The 21613-nt window shown below is 43.5% G+C and overlaps 1 protein-coding gene across 1 annotated transcript in view; it reads left to right on the forward strand.

The window, feature by feature from the left end:
* The window catches only part of LOC126175619 (sialin-like), a 113546-nt gene that overhangs the window by 31507 nt on the left and 60426 nt on the right, over window positions 1–21613 (forward strand). Inside the window, exons 4-5 of the mRNA XM_049922503.1 lie at window positions 1545–1629; window positions 9722–9936. Coding sequence (XP_049778460.1) covers window positions 1545–1629; window positions 9722–9936 — 300 coding nt within the window. The remainder of the gene's footprint in view (window positions 1–1544; window positions 1630–9721; window positions 9937–21613) is intronic.

A 21613-nucleotide genomic window follows, 5' to 3' on the forward strand; every position in this document is an offset into this window, starting at 1 on the left:
GGCGCCACATCTGCACGCACAAGTCACCTAATTCCCGTAAATTCCGGGGAGAGGAGCGATGAGCTATGACGCTACGTTCAATTTCATCCCAGATGCGTTCCAACGGATGCAGATCTGGCGAGATGGGGGACCTGCACGTCAATTGGAACTAGCCACTGTGTTCCTCGAACCATTCCATCACGCTCCTGGCCCTACGACATGGAGCATTATCTTGTTGAAAAACGGCACGGGGAACGTGATCTTCATGAAAGGTGTACGTGGTCTGCATTCAATGTACGAAAGTACTTGGCCGTCGTACCGTAGTACAGGTGGTAAGGAGCTGTTGCCCTGGAAGACCATAGATTCGCGCTCTCCGATCGACATGATGAAGAAGGTATCGGGGTTCATCAGACCATGCAACGATCTGCCACTGCGGCAACGTCACACGTCCGTTTCAGTCGTATAGTAGTTGCCGATGGCGTGATGCTAACATCGGCACACTCATGGGTCGTCGGCTTCTGAGGTCCATCGTTAGGCGTGTTCGGTGCACTGTGTGTTCAGTCACACGTGTTCTATGCCCAGAATTAAAGTCTGTTGTCATTTCCGCCACAGCTCGTAGCCCGTCCTGTTTTCCAGTCTGCCCAACCTACAACGTCCGACATCTGTAATGAGAGGTGGCAGCCCAAACCCACGACGTGTGTACATGGTTTCACCTTGTTTTCGCCAATTGTTGAAGACACTCACCCCAGCACTCCTCGAACACCCGGCAAGTCGTGGAGTTTCCGAAGTGCTCATGTCGAGCCTCTGAGATGTCACAATCTGCCCTCGGTCAAACTCAGATAGATCATGCGCGTCCCCCATTCTACAATCGACAATACGCTCACTGATATCACATGCACCGTGCACGTGTCTGACTAGCAGTCAATCCTCGCCAAGTGGCGCTGCTATCACCTGGAAGGGTAGGTTTAAAAATGGTTCAAATGGCTCTGAGCACTATGGGACTCAACTGCTGTGGTCATCAGTCCCCTAGAACTTAGAACTACTTAAATTTAACTAACCTAAGGACATCACACACACCCATGCCCGAGGCAGGATTCGAATCTGCGACCGTAGCAGCAGCGCGGCTCCGGAATGGAGCGCCTAGAACCGCACGGCCACCGCGGCCGGCCAAAGGGTAGGTAGTAGGTAGGTGTTCTTAATCTTCCGGCTGATCAATGTACATCAACGGCATTTGCAATACTATAGTGCTAGATTAAATTTCGTTAAATATGAATGTCTATAATGTACATAAACGAAATAAATGTCTCTTGGGAAGTTAAAGAGGACGAAGAATAAATAGACAGAAGGGCAGTTGCACTCAAATTGATGACGGAGATTGCGCAGTACTTTTTTTGTCAATAATATTTTTAGTTAATTCTATATGCTTCAATTTGTTTCCCGAACCTAGAATTTGAATTTCACGCTGCACAGTGACATAACTTTCATGAGTGGTGTTTCAGAAACAACCTTACGTCCAGCAATATACAGTCCACTTGCATTTGGATATCATTTTCTCTTTGTTCCAGGGCGGAATAGTACCCACCATACAAACTCTTATCTGCAGGTGGTCGCCAGACCACGAAAGAAGCAAATTCTCTATAATTTTTCTAGGTAAGTTAAGAAATTTGTAGGCACTGTAATGTAGCTCACCTAGATGGTATAGATTCCTCTGTTCCGCGTAGGAGACACTCCTTCTCGATAGAATGGATAATAACTCCGAGCTCGTTGTCCTGTTGCCACTTCTAAAAAGCGTAACATTACGCCGTTAATTTGCTCAGATTTTCTGCCAATCATTATTTTATAAACAACCGTTGTGTGTAGTAGCTACAGCTGTGCAGTCAACATGTACACATGCCGGAGCTATAACTAAACTTTGAAGTAATACGGATCGGCATTATGTTTATGTACTTACGATCTTCATCTTCGAAGAGCGTGTTTTTGCTTTTCAGTTGGGGAATAACCTTCACTGAGTAACTCAGATTTGCTTAGTATTTCTTTTATGTATATCGTACTCACAGCAGCTATACAAACAGTACCAAATTTTCAGTTTTCTTTGTATTTAGTCGTTGGTCTTTTAATTAACAAGCCATCCAGGTAATGTAAGGAGGACTCATAGGCAACAAATGGAACATGAACATAGATTACAGTAATTCTATTCGATTGTAGACATGTAGCGGAACTGCGAATAGATGCATGTGAATACGATTAATGGACACATATTAAAAGGTCGTGCACATTCATTGATGACAATGCTATGCCTAACTGTGAGTGGCATCTGATTTCTGATTTTTACTCCTTTCTAACATGGTGTATCGGCATTTGTTATGCACTTGCGAACGATGAACGCTGGAAACTAGCTATTAGTGCTTAAAGAAGTAGTATTTAAAAATAACATCATTGTGAAAATGAAGGCTGTGGTTGTACCAAAAACATTTTTAAATTCTTCTGAGGTCTGTCTGTTCAGACAACACTCACACATTAAGCGAATATGGGTGGAAGATGATAGCCCGTATTTGTGGTTTATGCTTTAGCTCATATTTTGTGTTTGAGCTTACAGCAAAAAGCACTATAATGAGATCTTTTTTTCTTGTATCAGTAATTTCTGGGTACAGACGCGAAAGAGTAGTTACTCAAATGCTTCATTAAACCTATAATACCATTATGTAATTTAAGAACAAAACCTTCAGATTCTGCTGAAAATAGAGTTCCTCACTAGCTTATGTTCCACGAAATATCCCACTGTTGTACATCAACACAACGCATGGTCTTCCTAACTATCGGCATTCCAGTACAGCAACCAGTGAGCTACCTTCCTCAAATCTGTAATGCGGAGCAATATTTATTATTACTGGGCAGCAAGAAGCGTAGGATCGAATAATTTCACTAATTAAGTGGTGAGTGCTCACTGATAAGACGAAATCTGCAACAAAATGTCATTACTAGATGGTGGCACGGGAGCATGGAACTACTTTACATACGAAAATAAAGAAATAGTTCGGCGAAATATTACAAATAACTTGTATATTGTTCTCAAAACTGAGGAGACAAATCACAAGGCCATATCGCTTCTCAATATATATAATTCGAAGAGAGATTCTAAAAAAGCGACTGAATTACATATATCCAAGACACGTGTTCCACTAAGAATATAAAGCATATGTAATTCAGGAGAGAGTAAGTCTGAACCTGTTATGCAATACATTGAAAAAATGTTACTAGATTCTATAAATCAGCTTCCATTTCACGAAAAATGAGCATTCTACGAGCCTTTGTACCGTCACTTGCAATGGTTCCGTTTCTCGTTGTAATTCACTGAAAGTTCTGCACGCGGAATGATTGCAAGAAAACTGTGCGATTATTTATATCACACGGCTGAAATAACCTACACACCTACACACACCATGACAAGGAACTGTAAAAATATGACCCAGGATCTTCATCATTCCAGGACTCCAAGTGTAGCACACCGAAGACAGAAACCGACAGAACCAGATAAAGAATAGCGAGTGCCTACTCGAACTACACTCCTGGAAATGGAAAAAAGAACACATTGACACCGGTGTGTCAGACCCACCATACTTGCTCCGGACACTGCGAGAGGGCTGTACAAGCAATGATCACACGCACGGCACAGCGGACACACCAGGAACCGCGGTGTTGGCCGTCGAATGGCGCTAGCTGCGCAGCATTTGTGCACCGCCGCCGTCAGTGTCAGCCAGTTTGCCGTGGCATACGGAGCTCCATCGCAGTCTTTAACACTGGTAGCATGCCGCGACAGCGTGGACGTGAACCGTATGTGCAGTTGACGGACTTTGAGCGAGGGCGTATAGTGGGCATGCGGGAGGCCGGGTGGACATACCGCCGAATTGCTCAACACGTGGGGCGTGAGGTCTCCACAGTACATCGATGTTGTCGCCAGTGGTCGGCGGAAGGTGCACGTGCCCGTCGACCTGGGACCGGACCGCAGCGACGCACGGATGCACGCCAAGACCGTAGGATCCTACGCAGTGCCGTAGGGGACCGCACCGCCACTTCCCAGCAAAAGGGACACTGTTGCTCCTGGGGTATCGGCGAGGACCATTCGCAACCGTCTCCATGACGCTGGGCTACGGTCCCGCACACCGTTAGGCCGTCTTCCGCTCACGGCCCAACATCGTGCAGCCCGCCTCCAGTGGTGTCGCGACAGGCGTGAATGGAGGGACGAATGGAGACGTGTCGTCTTCAGCGATGAGAGTCGCTTCTGCCTTGGTGCCAATGATGGTCGTATGCGTGTTTGGCGCCGAGCAGGTGAGCGCCACAATCAGGACTGCATACGACCGAGACACACAGGGCCAACACCCGGCATCATGGTGTGAGGAGCGATCTCCTACACTGGCCGTACACCACTGGTGATCGTCGAGGGGACACTGAATAGTGCACGGTACATCCAAACCGTCATCGAACCCATCGTTATACCATTCCTAGACCGGCAAGGGAACTTGCTGTTCCAACAGGACAATGCACGTCCGCATGTATCCCGTGCCACCCAACGTGCTCTAGAAGGTGTAAGTCAACTACCCTGGCCAGCAAGATCTCCGGATCTGTCCCCCATTGAGCATGTTTGGGACTGGATGAAGCGTCGTCTCACGCGGTCTGCACGTCCAGCACGAACGCTGGTCCAACTGAGGCGCCAGGTGGAAATGGCATGGCAAGCCGTTCCACAGGACTACATCCAGCATCTCTACGATCGTCTCCATGGGAGAATAGCAGCCTGCATTGCTGCGAAAGGTGGATATACACTGTACTAGTGCCGACATTGTGCATGCTCTGTTGCCTGTGTCTATGTGCCTGTGGTTCTGTCAGTGTTATCATGTAATGTATCTGACCCCAGGAATGTGTCAATAAAGTTTCCCCTTCCTGGGACAATGAATTCACGGTGTTCTTATTTCAATTTCCAGGATTGTATATGGCCTCGTGGCTAGACACCCGCATACGTTGCCTAATGGCTGAGGGCTTGGGCTTTACTCTGAAGATACAAACGTGCTTCAGTGGAGACACAGAAAGAGGACTCACAGAGCTTGGCTCGGCTAATCGAAGCATTATGGTATGAGCTTTCAAAAATATTATGGGCAAAGGGAAAGTAAAATTGAATAGGCAACTTTTACGCTGCTTTCTGACGCAGCGTTGGGAAGGACCTCTTAAATTATTGCTCAGATCGACAGTCATGCTTTGTTGTCCTCACACTATTTTTTAAGTCAAATGCAATTTTTGTGGCTAATAAACGTAATAAAATACAAAAGTCGCAGTCAGTAAATATAAACATATAAAAGTAGTAGATAGATCAATGTAATTAAAATACATCATAATTATTTTTATTTTTCAAATTTAGACTTGTAGCTAGATATATGACAGTTATCATTTAGAAATTTACTTTATAACTTTCCCTGAAGTGTTTGCACCAAACAACTAAAATTTTACGCTACACACAAGCAGTAAGACTGGTAACAACACTACTGTTTTATTAAAAATAATTCCAGTTTCATTTGCTTGGGATTGTTAGACTTTCAGAATTAGGATGTTTATAGTCAGTGTACTGATACTGAGTGATTTGTGGCTTTCGCAGTGCATAAAAGGCAGAGCAGTATATCCGAGGGTGGCTGATGTATGCCTGAAGGCTAAATACAGCTTAAAGGACCTCAGGAGATCCTTGCTGCTCATTTCCTCATTTTGTGTGTAAATCGCCTGGCAGCCCATATTAATGGCGAAGTTAGGTGTTTTGCAGATAATACATTGTCTAGTACGAACAACTATTTTTTAAGAAAAAGCTTTAAAAATATCCAGTCGGATACTGATATCATTTCAGGGCGGCGTAAAGAGTGACAATGTTGTTCACATGCCGAGAACTGTAAAACTGTGCACTTCACAGAACGCAAAAAAGTATTTCCTGGGGCTACACTATCAATGAGTAATAGTTGGAATCAGTCAACTCATACAATACCTGCATGAAACAATTTATAATGAAACTGAAACAGTACAATCACATAGGCTCTATACTATGTAATGCAGGTGGCAGACATCTGTTCATTGCTATCTGTGTACAAGACTGCTTACGAAACAATACCGAGTCACCTCTTAGAATATTGCTCAAGTCTATGATACTACACCAATAGCACTAACAGGAGAAATTAAAAGTGCACAATTTGTTTGACTAAGGGAGAGCCTCACAGAAATGCTGAAAAGCCTGAACAGTCGTACTCTTAAAAATATTCACTTCTTTATGGACAACGACGACCAGGTCAGATTAATTCCAGCACGGAAAGAGGAATTCAGTCACTTTTGCGACGCTCCGTGCGTCAGGGGAACGGAAGGAAGACATAAAATTTGGTACAATGGTAAGTATGTACGTAGATTAACTCAGTTTAGGTGCTAAAACCACACTGTTTGGCACCGTTCAAACAAACGGGAAGATATCCATTCTATTGTCAAAGATGGGCGCTGAATCTTCCAGTATGCTATTGCAGCAGTATTGACTTTCACACTAAGTTCTTACATACAATATGTTCTGTACATCTAATACAAGTGTCATTCCAATTACATCGCTACTGAAGTTGTGGACAGCAGTCCAAATATTGATTTGAAGTAGCTCTCCACACTACTCTATCCTGTACAAGTTTCTTCATCTCCGAACCTGCATACTTTTGGATCTGTATTCATGCCTTGCTCTCTCTCTACAATTTCCCTTTCTCCCAATCCCTACGTTACCAAACTGACTATTCCTTGATGCCTATCAACCGATCTCTTCTCTGAGTTCCGTTGTGCAATAAATTTGTTTTTACCCCAGTTGTGTCTAGTACGTCCTCATAAGTTACTCGAACCACCCTTGTAATGTTCAGAATTTTCTAATAGACATTTCAAAAACTTCTATGCCATTCTAGTCTGAACTGCTTATCGTCCACGTTTCACTGCCGTACAAGCCTACAATTGAGACAAATATCTTCGGAAAGACTTTAGATGTTAATGAATTACTATTTTACAGAAATCTTTTTTGTCTAATAGACAACCTGCATTTTACATCCTCTCTACTTCGTCCATTGTCACTTATTTTGCTGCTCAAATAGTGAAACCCATCGACTACTTTTAATGTCTCATTTTCTAATCTAATCATTTCACCGTAACCTTATTTTATTTAACTACATTCCAGTACCGTTATTTTACTTTTGTTCATGTTCATTTTATAATCCATTTTCAAGGCACTATCCATTTCATACAGTTATTATTTCAAGTCCTCTGCAATGTTCTCCTTGGAATCCTTTACTACTTGGTCAATGTACAGACTCAGTAAAATCGGGGGTAGGCTGCAACTGTGTCGATGGCTGCTCGCAGCCAATGTATGTCAGGAAAGCGTTCGAGCCTGGTGTGAAACTGCACAGAAGAGATCATTGGCCATCTCGTCTTAATTGATTTAAATCAGTGCACGCTTTGCGTTGTAATTGATAGTGGCTGCTGGATCAAAATGGTGTCTGTTTTTTAGGACATGTTCGAAAGGAGAGACACTACACACACACACACACACACACACACACACACACACACACACACACATTTTATATTCCGCAGTAAATAATTTGTGTCAGTATTTTGCAGCCATGACATTTAAACTGAAAGTTCGATAATATTGACAAGTTTCAGAGCCTGCCTTCTTTGGAACATAAATTATTACATTGTTCTTGAAGCCTAAAGATATATCGTCTGCCTCACATGTCTCGTACATCAGAAACAATTTTGTTAGGGCTGCCTCTCCGAAGGTTCTCATCAGTTTTTGAGGAAATGTCGTCTACTTGCAAGGGCTTTGTTTCGACATAGGTCGTTCAGTCCTCGGTGAAATTCGTTTCAATGTATCATGTCTCCCAACTCATCTACATTTGGTTCCTCTTTCTATAATATTGCTTTAATTTTTCTTGTATAGCCCTTCTATATATTTCTTCCAGATTTCAACTTTCCCTTATTTGCTTGGCACTGGCTTGCCATCTGAGCTCTTGATACGCATTCAGCCTCTACTTCGTTCTCAAAATTGTTCCTTTAATTTTCCTGTAGGTGGCACCTATTTCTTCCCTAGGTATGCATGCTTCTACGTCGATACATTTCTCGTCTAGCCATTCTTGTTTTTCCATTTTGCACTCTCTGGCAGTCTCATTTTTATAGGCCTGCATTTAATTTTGTTTGCTTCACTACTGTCTTTATATATTTTCTCCTTTCGTCCATTAGATTCTATATTTCATGCGTCGACAACGGATTTCTACCGCGGTTTGTGTTTTTACCTGTGTGATCCTCTGCTGCCTTCATTTCAACTCTCAAGCTATCCATCCGTCTTCTATTGTGTAACATACCCACGTTTCAGATAATAGTTGCCTAACGTTCCCTCCGAAGCTCTCCACAAACTCTGTTTTTTTTAACTTACCCCATCTCCTTAATTTTCTACCTCCCTGCAGTTTTTTCAGTTATAATCTGCATTTCACAACAAAAAATAGTAGCAGGGTTCTCATCTATACCCGGAAATGATTTGTAGTTAAAAATCTGCTTTCGTACTCTCTGTTTCATACTTTCTCGTGCCTCTTTGTCTCTTCCACGTATATTACCTTTGTACATGATTTTTTACGCCGAACAGACGACGATTAAATTATTCTTCATGTAAAATTCTGTCTCGCGGCTTCCTCTTACATTACTTTCTCCTAGTTCTTTTTCTCCTACTGCTTTTTCTTGTTGTCCTTATCCTACCATCGAATCTCAGTCACACATCACGGTTCAGCTGTTTACCTGAACCATCTCAATAATTTCTTTTAGCTCAGCACATCCTTTCAGTCTCGTCATCTGCGGAGCTAATTATCACATGAAATTTAACTATTATGGTGGGTGTTGGCGTCTTGTCTATCTTGGTTGTGGTAATGCCTCCACCATGCCGTTCATAAATATTATCCGCATTTGTATTTTCTCATTCAGCATTAAACCTATTCCTGCATGACCCCTATTTCATTTTGTATTTGTAACCCTACACCCAGATGACCAAATAGCCAGTCCTTTCCACCAGACTACAGCAATTATCACTCTATTTAAATTCAACCTATTCATTTCCCTTTTTACATTCTCTGGCCTACCTACCCTATTAAGGGATCTCACTTTCCACTTTAGAACCTGGAGAAAGCCCGTTGTAGTTCCCGCCCAGAGATAAAAGGGGGCGGGGACTATTTTACTTATGAATATTTTTTACTTATTCCACCGTCATTAAACTGCAAGGCAGTGCTGCATGCCCTCGGGAAAAATAACGCTTGCAATTTCGTCTTGCTTTCATTCGTTCGCTGTAGCAGCCCAGCAAGGTCGTGTTGGTTGATGCTACAAGGGACAGCAAATCATCGAGGTTGTTGCCCCTTAAACTACTGATAAGTCTGCTGCCCTTCTGCAGAAACCATAGGTTAATCTGGCCTCTCCACAGATACCTCATTTCATAAATGCAAGAAACTCTTTCTGTAAAAATAATCATATTAGAAGAGCTTCACAGTATAAGCGACGAAAAGAGGACATTTAGAATATCCTCAGACATTGGAGTCCAAACGCAAGAAGTGATAACTAGGTCTTTATATGTACACCCTGTTAGAAATATTAGTGACATGTACGCTTGAATTTTTCTGTGGTTTAGAAGTGGCCTAGTATTAATTGTTTTTTCCTGCAGGGCTGTACGGTGGTATGGTGGTATCGATGGCGGCAACGGGCGCTCTGTGCGCAACGTCGGTAGGTTGGCCGCTGACCTTCTACGTGTTCGGCGGCATCGGACTGCTATGGTGTGTGCCATGGTGGCTGCTGGTTGCCGACTCGCCGGCGCAACACAAGAACATCGATCCAGCAGAACGTCGATACATCGAGGCCACTATACACTCGAGTGCCAAGGTGCAGTTTCTTTTCCTTCTTTTTTTTATTTTTTGTGTCATCAACTTGAACGTGGTAGGGAAACTAGAAAATCTGAAAAGGGAAATGCAAAGGCCCAATATAGATATAGTAGGGGTCAGTGAAGTGAAGTGGAAGGAAGACAAGGATTTCTGGTCAGATGAGTATCGGGTAATATCAACAGCAGCAGAAAATGGTATAACAGGTGTAGGATTCGTTATGAATAGGAAGGTAGGGCAGAGGGTGTGTTACTGTGAACAGTTCAGTGACCGGGTTGTTCTAATCAGAATCGACAGCAGACCAACACCGACAACGATAGTTCAGGTATACATGCGGACGTCGCAAGCTGAAGATGAACAGATAGAGAAAGCGTATGAGGATATTGAAAGGGTGATACAGTATGTAAAGGGGGACGAAAATCTAATAGTCATGGGCGACTGGAATGCAGTTGTAGAGGAAGGAGTAGAAGAAAAGGTTACAGGAGAATATGAGCTTGGGACTAGGAATGAAAGAGGACAAAGACTAATTGAGTTCTGTAACAAGTTTCAGCTAGTAATAGCGAATACCCTGTTCAAGAATCACAAGAGGAGGAGGTATACTTGGAAAAGGCCGGGAGATACGGGAAGATTTCAATTAGATTTGTAAGGCGTACCCAGGAGCAGATATAGACTCAGATCACAATATACACTCCTGGAAATGGAAAAAAGAACACATTGACACCGGTGAGTCAGACCCACCATACTTGCTCCGGACACTGCGAGAGGGCTGTACAAGCAATGATCACACGCACGGCACAGCGGACACACCAGGAACCGCGGTGTTGGCCGTCGAATGGCGCTAGCTGCGCAGCATTTGTGCACCGCCGCCGTCAGTGTCAACCAGTTTGCCGTGGCATACGGAGCTCCATCGCAGTCTTTAACACTGGTAGCATGCCGCGACAGTGTGGACGTGAACCGTATGTGCAGTTGACGGACTTTGAGCGAGGGCGTATAGTGGGCACGCGGGAGGCCGGGTGGACGTACCGCCGAACTGCTCAACACGTGGGGCGTGAGGTCTCCACAGTACATCGATGTTGTCGCCAGTGGTCGGCGGAATGTGTACGTGCCCGTCGACCTGGGACCGGACCGCAGCGACGCACGGATGCACGCCAAGACCGTAGGATCCTACGCAGTGCCGTAGGAGACCGCACCGCCACTTCCCAGCAAATTAGGGACACTGTTGCTCCTGGGGTATCGGCGAGGACCATTCGCAACCGTCTCCATGAAGCTGGGCTACGGTCCCGCACACCGTTAGGCCGTCTTCCGCTCACGCCCCAACATCGTGCAGCCCGCCTCCAGTGGTGTCGCGACAGGCGCGAATGGAGGGACGAATGGAGACGTGTCGTCTTCAGCGATGAGAGTCGCTTCTGCCTTGGTGCCAATGATGGTCGTATGCGTGTTTGGCGCCGTGCGGGTGAGCGCCACAATCAGGACTGCATACGACCGAGGCACACAGGGCCAACACCCGGCATCATGGTGTGGGGAGCGATCTCCTACACTGGCCGTACACCACTGGTGATCGTCGAGGGGACACTGAGTAGTGCACGGTACATCCAAACCGTCATCAAACCCATCGTTCTACCATTCCTAGACCGGCAAGGGAACTTGCTGTTCCAACAGGACAATGCACGTCCGCATGTATCCCGTGCCACCCAACGTGCTCTAGGAGGTGTAAGTCAACTACCCTGGCCAGCAAGATCTCCGGATCTGTCCCCCATTGAGCATGTTTGGGACTAGATGAAGCGTCGTCTCACGCGATCTGCACGTCCAGCACGAACGCTGGTCCAACTGAGGCGCCAGGTGGAAATGGCATGGCAAGCCGTTCCACAGGACTACATCCAGCATCTCTACGATCGTCTCCATGGGAGAATAGCAGCCTGCATTGCTGCGAAAGGTGGATATACACTGTACTAGTGCCGACATTGTGCATGCTCTGTTGCCTGTGTCTATGTGCCTGTGGTTCTGTCAGTGTGATCATGTGATGTATCTGACCCCAGGAATGTGCCAATAAAGTTTCCCCTTCCTGGGACAATGAATTCACGGTGTTCTTATTTCAATTCCCAGGAGTGTAGTAGTGATGAAGAGTAGGCTGAAGTTCAAGACATTAGTCAGGAAGAATCAATACGCAAAGAAGTGGAATACGGAAGTACTAAGGAATCACGAGATACGTTTGAAGTTCTCTAACGCTATAGATACAGCAATAAGGAATAGCGCAGTAGGCAGTACAGTTGAAGAGGAATGGACATCTCTAAAAAGGGCCATCACAGAAGTTTGGAAGGAAAACATAGGTACAAAGAAAGCAGCTGCGAAGAAACCATGGGTAACAGAAGAAATACTTCAGTTGATTGATGAAAGGAGGAAGTACAAACATGTTCCGGGAAAATCAGGAATACAGAAATACAAGTCGCTGAGGAATGAAATAAATAGGAAGTGCAGGGAAGCTAAGACGAAATGGCTGCAGGATAAATGTGAAGACATCGAAAAAGATATGATTGTCGGAAGGACAGACTCAGCGTAGAGGAAAGTAAAAACAACCTATGGTGACATTAAATGCAACGGTGGTAACATTAAGAGTGCAACGGGAATTCCACTGTTAAATGCAGAGGAGAGAGCAGATAGGTGGAAAGAATACATTCAAAGCCTCTATGATGGTGAAGATTTGTCTGATGTGATAGAAGAAGAAACAGGAGTCGATTTTGAAGAGATAGGGGATCCAGTATTAGAATCGGAATTTAAAAGAGCTTTGGAAGACTTACGGTCAAATAAGGCAGAAGGGATAGATAACATTCCATCAGAATTTCTAAAATCATTGGGGGAAGTGGCAACAAAACGACTATTCACGTTGGTGTGTAGAATATATGAGTCTGGCCATATACCATCTGACTTTCGGAAAAGCATCATCCACACAATTCCGAAGACGGCAAGAACTGACAAGTGCGAGAATTATCGCACAATAAGCTTAACAGCTCATGCATCGAAGCTGCTTACAAGAATAATATACAGAAGAATGGAAAAGAGAATGCGCTAGGTGACGATCAGTTTGGCTTTAGGAAAAGTAAAGGGATGAGAGAGGCAATTCTGACGTTACGGCTAATAATGGAAGCAAGGCTAAAGAAAAATCAAGACACTTTCATAGGATTTGTCGCCCTAGAAAAAGCGCTCGACAATGAAAATGGTGCAAGCTATTCGAGATTCTGAAAAAAGTAGGGGTAAGCTATAGGGAGAGACGGGTCATATACAATATGTACAACAACTAAGAGGGAATAATAAGAGTGGACGATCAAGAACGAAGTGCTTGTATTAAGAAGGGTGTAAGACAAGGCTGTAGCCTTTCGCCCCTACTCTTCAATCTGTACATCGAGGAAGCAATGATGGCAATAAAAGAACGGTTCAGGAGTGGAATTAAAATACAAGGTGAAAGTATATCAATGATTCGATTCGCTGATGACATTGCTATCCTGAGTGAAAGTGAAGAAGAATTAAATGATCTGCTGAACGGATTGAACAGTTTAATGAGTACACAGTATGGTTTGAGAGTAAATCGGAGAAAGACGAAGGTAATGAGAAGTAGTAGAAATGAGAACAGCGAGAAACTTAACATCAGGATTGATGGTCACGAAGTCAATGAAGTTAAGGAATTCTGCTACCTAGGCAGTAAAATAACCAATGACGGACGGAGCAAGGAGGACATCAAAAGCAGACTCGCTATGGCAAAAAAGGCATTTCTGGCCAAGAGAAGTCTACTAATATCAAATACTGGTCTTAATTTGAGGAAGAAATTTCTGAGGATGTACGTCTGGAGTACAGCATTGTATGGTAGTGAAACATGGACTGTGGGAAAACCGGAACAGAAGAGAATCGAAGAATTTGAGATGTGGTGCTACAGACGAATGTTGAAAATTAGGTGGACTGATAAGGTAAGGAATGATGAGGTTCTACGCAGAATCGGAGAGGAAAGGAATATGTGGAAAACACTGATAAGGAGAAGGGACAGGATGATAGGACATCTGCTAAGACATGAGGGAATGACTTCCGTGGTACTAGAGGGAGCTGTAGAGGGCAAAAACTGTAGAGGAAGACAGAGATTGGAATACGTCAAGCAAATAATTGAGGACGTAGGTTGCAAGTGCTACTCTGAGATGAAGAGGTTAGCACAGGAAAGGAATTCGTGGCGGGCCGCATCAAACCAGTCAGTAGACTGATGACCAAAAAAAAGAAAAAAACGTATCATCAGTCTTGTGATTGGTTAGATGCAGCCCATCACCACTTCCTCTTCCATGTCAACCCCTTCATCTCAGAGCAGCACTTGCATCCAACATTCTCAGTTATTTATTGGATAAGTTCCAGTCCTTGTGTTCCCTACAAGTTTTGCCCTGTACGACCCCCTCTAGTAGTATGAAAATTATCCCCAGATGTCTTAACGTATGTCCAGTTATCTTGGCCCGTTCTTCTTCTCATTGTTTCCGAATGTTCATACCCTCGCTGGCGATGCTGAGAACCTCTTCATTTTCTATCAGTCCACCTACTTTTCAACATCATCTATCATTACAACTTCAAGTTTTCTATTATTTTTCGGTTTCCCACAGTACATGTTCTATTACAGACTCCATTCTCAGAAATTTCTTCCTCTAATTAAGGCCAACGATTTATAGCAGTACACTTCTTTTTGTGAGGAGTTCCTCCTTTGGCAAAGTAGTCTATTTCTTACATCCACCCTGCTTTGTCCGTCATGCGTCGTTTTATTAACAAGATAGCAGAACTCGTTCACTTATTCTAATGTGTGGCCCCCAGTTTCGATGCAAGTTTGTCCCTAATCTCATATCTGTCAGTCCTTATTACATAAGTTTTCTTTGGTTTCCTCTCAATACTCTGTGCTCATTGGACACTTCGAAGCATTCAAAAGAACTTATAATTTTTCGTCACTTTCAATGTGGGATGTAAGGTCATAAGAGAATCTTATCATTGATTTCACCAGGAATTTTCATCCCACACCACGACATATTCATTATTTCCGTTATTCCTTGGGCGGTGTGTAAATTGAACAGTAGGGGTGAAAGAATATAAACTTGTCATATACCCTTTTTAATCCGTTCACTTCGTTCTTGTTCTCATTATTTTTGTCTCTTGGTTCTTATAGATGTTGTTTCCCTATAGCTTACATCCATTTTCCTGAGGATTTAGAACATATTCTCGTCATTCTCGCAGTTACAGGGTAATCAGTCTCAGCTGAAACGCTACCAGTTCACTGTCATATATTCATATCCCTGTGACATTAAAACTAACAGTGTTTCCGTTAAGCCATATTACTCTGTAACTACGAGAATTATCTGACGATGGGCGACACTATTCGAAACTGGTAATTCTGAGATAATAGAACAGCGCTCGACAAACCGCGAACCGAAAGTAATTTGTACTTGCTTTTTATTTAATTCCGAAGTGACTTACGTTACTGCATTTTTGTCCATTCCTGAACAGTTTTGTACTTCCTTCTTTCGTTGATCATTTTAAGTATTTCTATGTTATCCAAGGTTTCTTCGCAGTTACCTTCCTTATACCTATATTTGTCTGTACAACTTCTCTGCTTACCCTTTTCAGAAATGTCCATTACCTTTCACCTGGACTGCGTACTGCGGTTTCATTATGGTAGTATCTACCGCCTAAAAGAACTTCAGATGCAGATCATCCTCCTCAGTACTTCAGTACCCCATCTCTTTTCACACTGATTCTTCAGGTCGATTCCCCCAAACTTCCGTCCACTCTTCGTCATTATTGAATTGTGATACGTGTCTAAGTCTGATCCTGAATAAACCTTACAGTACGGTATATGATTTCAGAATACCTGTCTGGCTACTGTGTAATTCACCTTGATCTTCTCGTATACCTATGACTTTTACAAGTATACCTTCTCCTCTTGTGGTGGTCCAGTAGTTGTATTTGCTGTTGCTAGCCGAAATTTAATGTGCAATTCAATTAATCTTTATTCTCTCTCATTCATTGCTACGATCCCATTTCATTCCGGATCTCTTTCTTCTATTTCTTTCTCTTACAAAAACTTGCCAATTCCCCATGTCTATTAGATTTTCAAATCTTTTTCAATCCTGAATCAGCCATCAAACGCTCTCACGTATTTTTTCCAGCACTGTGACGACGGCATGTACACTTCAACGGTATGGCTGTTGCTTTTCTGACTATTCTGATGGGGACAATTCTATGGCTGAACTGTCCACACTAACCCACTCTCAGCCCTACCTTCCTACCCATAACGCATCCTACTCCCATGACACCACTTTATGTTGCTGTTGATAGTATGCTATATTCCTCTGTCCACAAGTTGTCGCACATTTCACTCCAATGACCCCATTATATCTAGGTTGAGACCTTGCATTTACATTTTCAGATTTCCTTGCTTTCCTGCACTTTTTTCCTTCTTCCTGTCATGTTTCTTTCCTCTCCGATTCTGCACAGAACCTTCTCATTCCTTTTCTTATCAGTCAATCTAATTTTCAATATTAGTCTGTAGCACAAAATCTCAAATGCTTCGATTCTCTTTCGTTCCGGTTTCCCACAGTCCATGTTACACTGCCGTACAACACTGTGCTCCAATCATACATTCTCATAAATTTCTTCCTCGAATTAAGGCCTATGTTTGATACTAGTAGACTTCTCTTGCCCAGGAATCTCTTTTTTTTTGCCAATGCTAATCTGCTTTTGATGTACTCCTTGCTCCGTCCGTCATGAGTTATTGCGCTGTCTAGGTAGCAGCCTTGCTTTTCATCTAATTCGTGAGCACCAATCCTGATGCTAAGTTTCTCGCTGTTCTCATTTCTGCTACTTCTCATTACTTTCCTCTTTCTACGATTTACTCTGAATCCATACTCTGTGCTCATTAGATTGTTCATTCCGTTCAGCAGATTCAGTAATTCTTCTTCACTTTTTCTGAAATAGCAGTGTCATCACCGAATCTTATTATTAAAATTCTATCACCTTGAATTTTAATTCCACTCTTGAACCTTTCTTTTATTTCCATCATTTCTTCTTCTATGTATAGATTGAACAATAGGCGCGAAACACTACATACCTGCCTTACACCCTTTTTAACCGAACACTTCGTTCTTGGTGTTCAGTCTTATTGGCTCTTGTACATATTGTATATTACCATCACTCCCTATCTTATCACTATTTTCCTCAGAATTTCGAACATCCTGCACCATTTGGTATTGTCGAACGCTTTCTCCAGATCGATAAATCCTATCTTGATTTTTCTTTAGTCTTACTTCAATTACTGCAACGTCACAACTGCCTCTCTGGCTCCTTTGCCTTTTCTGAAGACAAACTGATCGTCCTCTAACACATCCTCAATTTTATTTTCCCTTCTTCTGTATAATATTGTTGTAAACAGCTTGAATGCACGAGCTGTTAAGCTGATTGTGCGATAATTCTCGCACTTGTCAGCTCTTGCAGTCTTCGTAGCTGTGTGGACGATATTTTTCTACAAGACAGGTGGTATATCGCCAGACTCATACATTCTGCACTCCCATGTGAATAGTCATTTTGATGCAACTTCCCGCAATGATTTTAGAAATTCTGATGAAATGTTGTCTATTCCTTCTGCCTTATTTGAGGTTAAATCTTCCAAAGCTCTTTTAAATTCTGATTCCAATACTGGATCCCCTATCTCCTCTGTATCGACTCCTGTTCCTCCTTCTATCACAGCAGACAAGTCTTGCCTTCATAGAGGCGTACGATGCACTCTTTTCATCTATCCGCTCTCTCCTCTGCTTTTAACAGTGGAACTCCCAGTGCACTCGGTGTTACCATCCTTGTTTTTATTTTCTATACGCTGAATCAACCCTTCCGACAATCATTTCTCTTTCGATCCTTCACATTTTTCATGCAGCCATTTATCCTTAGTTTCCATTAAATTCCTGTTTATTTCATTCCCAAGTGACTTGTAGAGAAGTACTCCCGCATTTCGCTGAACATTTTTGTGCTTACTTCTTTCCTCCATCTTCCGTTACTCGTTGTTTCTTCGCAGTTACCTTCTTTGTTTTTATTTCTAACTTCTGTAATTGCCCTTTTCAGAGATGATCGTTTCTCTTCAACTGAACTGCTTATGAGCTGTTTCTTATCGCAGTATCTGTAGCCTTAGAGAACTTGAAGCGTAGATCTTCATTCCTTAGTACGTCCGTATTCTACTTCTTCGGTTATGGTTCTTCCTGATTTGCCTCTTAAACTTCAGTCTACTCTTCATCACTACTAAACTGTGATCTGAGTCCATATCTGATCATGGTTACGCCTTACAATCCAGTATCTGAATCGCAATATCTGCCTGACCTTGCTGTAATTTAACTGAGATCTTCCCGTACCTCCCGGCTTCTTCCGGATATACCACCTCCTCTTGAGATTCTTGAACAGAGTATTCGCTAGTACTAGCTAAAATTTATTGCAGAAATCCTCTCTCATTCCTAGTACCAAACCCACGTTTTACCGTAACCCTTCCTTCTACTCCTTCCCCTAGAAACGCATTCCAATCCCCCATGACTATTAAATTATCATCTCCCTATACGTTCTGAATTATGTGTTCAATATCCTCATATACTTTTTCTATCTTTTCATCTTCGGCTTGCGACGTAAACATGTATACCTGAATTATCGTTTTCAAGTCTTGCTGTCGATTCTGATGATAACAAACCGATCACTGTACTGTTCACAGTAATCACTCTCTGCACTACCTTCTTATTGATAACGAATCCTACTCCCTTTATACCATTTTCTGCTGCTGTTGGTATTACCTGATGCTCATCAGGTTTAAAAATACTTGTCTTCTTTCCAGTTCACTTCACTGACCCCCAGTATATCTAGAGTAAACTTTAGCATTTTCCGTTTCAGATTTTCTAGCTTCCCTACTACGTTCAAAGTCTGACATGCCATTCCCCGATTCGTTGAACGTTAGCCTTTCGTTGGTTATTCAATCTTTTTATCATAGTCTCCACCGCCCCTGCAGTCCTTTCCAGGAGATCCTAATGGGTGACTACTTGGGAATATTTTGCCAGTGGAGAGATCATCATGACACTTATCAATTAGGGGCTACACTTCCTGTGGATACTCATCATGCGTCTTTAATGCAGTGGTTTTCATTGCCTTTTGCATCCTCATGCCACTGTTCATATCTGATCTTCCGTCTGTAGGGGCAGTTTCCATCTCAAGGGTACGAGAGTGCCCTGCACCTCTACCCACTCCGCCGTCCTCTTTGAAAAGTCCGTTGGCAGAATGAGGGTGACTTCTTATGCCGGAAGTCTTCGACCGACATTGCTGATGATTTTTATTCAAAGTTCGATCCCGGGACCGAGGAAGTTTGATCACTAGTCAAAGACGCTACCCTACTACATTCAAACTGCTGACATTGCCCCCTGCGGCTCGTGGAATGCTACCCTTTCGTTCGTTATTGAAACTTTTTATGGTCCTAACATTGCCTTTTGTAGGAAATTCGAATAGAAGATTAATCCGGAATCGTTTGCTAAAAGAGGAAGCATTATGACAACTTATCTGTTTCAGTATGCAAGTGCAGTTGTTACACATTATACGTCTTTAATGCAGAGATTTCTGTCGCCTTCTGCATTCTCATGCCGTTGGTCATTGCTGATTCTTCGACCTTTTAGGACAGTTCCCCACCCGCAGATGAAGAGGGTACCTTGAATATCTGTTCGCACAATGCTCTCTCTGACGGTGTCTCTGGCAGAACAAGGGTGACTTCTTAAGTCTGAAGTATTCGATCGATTCTGCTGAAGAGTTTTATTCAGAAATTCGCTCATGAATGGGGTCAACTCCAGGATCCAGGTCGTTTTGATTGCTAATCGAAGAATCTCTCCCTAGAGAATAGTGACAAACAATGAATTCCCTCTCTGTCAGGAACATTGGCAGTGCTTGTATCGTCATTAAAACCCTCGTAACGCCGATTCTCGAATCCAGTTTTACCTTTCTGCAACTGGAGTTGATTTGGAACTTTGTTTATTGCGATCCCTGATTAGGGATCGAATTCCTCAGAGTCTCTCAAACAAATTCAGGGTACAGCAGTGGGCACTGTCCTATGTCAAGCTATTCATGAGACTTCTAAAGGAAACCCTTCTAGCCACACAAACTCCCAAATCCCTCACCTGGTTCAGATTCACTCATTACAGCTTCGTGATCTGGACTCAGGATGAGGACATCCTATCCATGTTCCTCCAGAACCTCAACAACTTCTATCTCAGTCACTTTACCTGGTCCTCCTCAGCCCAACAAGCCAGCTCCTCGATCCCATCTAATAGATGACTACACCAGTATCTCCATCCATATCAAACCTACAACCACCAGCAATATCTCCATTTCGACAGCTCCCTCTCATTCCATGCCACGAAGTGCTTTGCGTACAGCCTAGCCACCCATGGCCTTCGCATCTGTATTGATGAGCAGTCCCTCTAGAAATATACTAAGGATTTCACTGAGGCCTTCACAGACCATAACTATCCTCCCAACCTTGTACAGAAGCTGATGTCCTGTGCTTTATCTCTCCAGCCACCCACCACTTCCCAAATTCCCATGGTCCAGGCACAGAGGAGCATTCCCCTTGTGACTCAGTACCACCCAGGACAGGAGCAACTGAATCTCATTCTCTTCCAGGCTTTCGATTACCTCTTGTCGTGCCCTGAAATGAGGCATGTCCTATTCTTCCCACCCCTGCCACATTGGATTTCGCCACCCACTGAACTTATATCCCAACACAACCCCTGCTCCAAACTCCTTGTCTCACGGCTCATACACCTGTATCACATCTAGTTGCAAGATCTGTCCCATACGTTTTCCCACAACCACCTACTTTAGTCCAGTGACAAGCATAGCCAAGCCCATCAAACGCTTGGCTACCTGTGAAATCAGACATGTGATCTACAAGCTAAGCTGCAACCACTGAGCTTCATTTTACGTGCGCATGACAAGCAACACGCCGTCTGTCCACGTGAATGGCCACCGGCAAACTGTGGCAAAGAAACAGTTGGACCACCAAGTTGCTGGGCACACTGGTCAACATAACGGCCTTCATGATAATGACTGTTTCACAGCCTATGCCATATGGATCCTTCCTACCAACAACAGCTTTTTTTACTTATACGAGTGGGAAATCTCCCTGCAATGTATCCTACGTTCCCATAAACCTCCTGGTCTCAACCTTCATTATCCTTTGTCCTTCACCTGTCTGTCCCCTTTCCTGTTTCAACATTACACAGCCTTCTATCCCCAAGCACACCCATTGTCAGTTTACTTCGCTTCTTTTCTGCCTCCTTCTCCCCCACTCTTCATCTTATTTCCCGACCACACCTAGCTGCCCTACTCTCTCTCCATTTCACCCCTGTATGCCTCCACAAAGAGCACTTTACGGTGCCCACCCATACCCCGCTCTCCCTCCCCCTCCAAAACTCAGCCTCCTTCTTACCCTTACCTCCCGCATCCAGACTGCTTCTCCCATCCTATGCAGTTGCAGTGTGGACCCGGCAGCCAGAGACAGTGGTCATTAGTGTGTGAGCTGCTTTGTCGTGGATGACGTCTATTTCAGAAGTAGGCCTCCTGGCTGAAAGCTTACGTGTTTAGTAGTCTTCTTGTTGTGTCTG

This window comes from Schistocerca cancellata, chromosome 3 (genome assembly GCF_023864275.1).
Source record: "Schistocerca cancellata isolate TAMUIC-IGC-003103 chromosome 3, iqSchCanc2.1, whole genome shotgun sequence".
Classification (NCBI taxonomy): domain Eukaryota; kingdom Metazoa; phylum Arthropoda; class Insecta; order Orthoptera; family Acrididae; genus Schistocerca; species Schistocerca cancellata.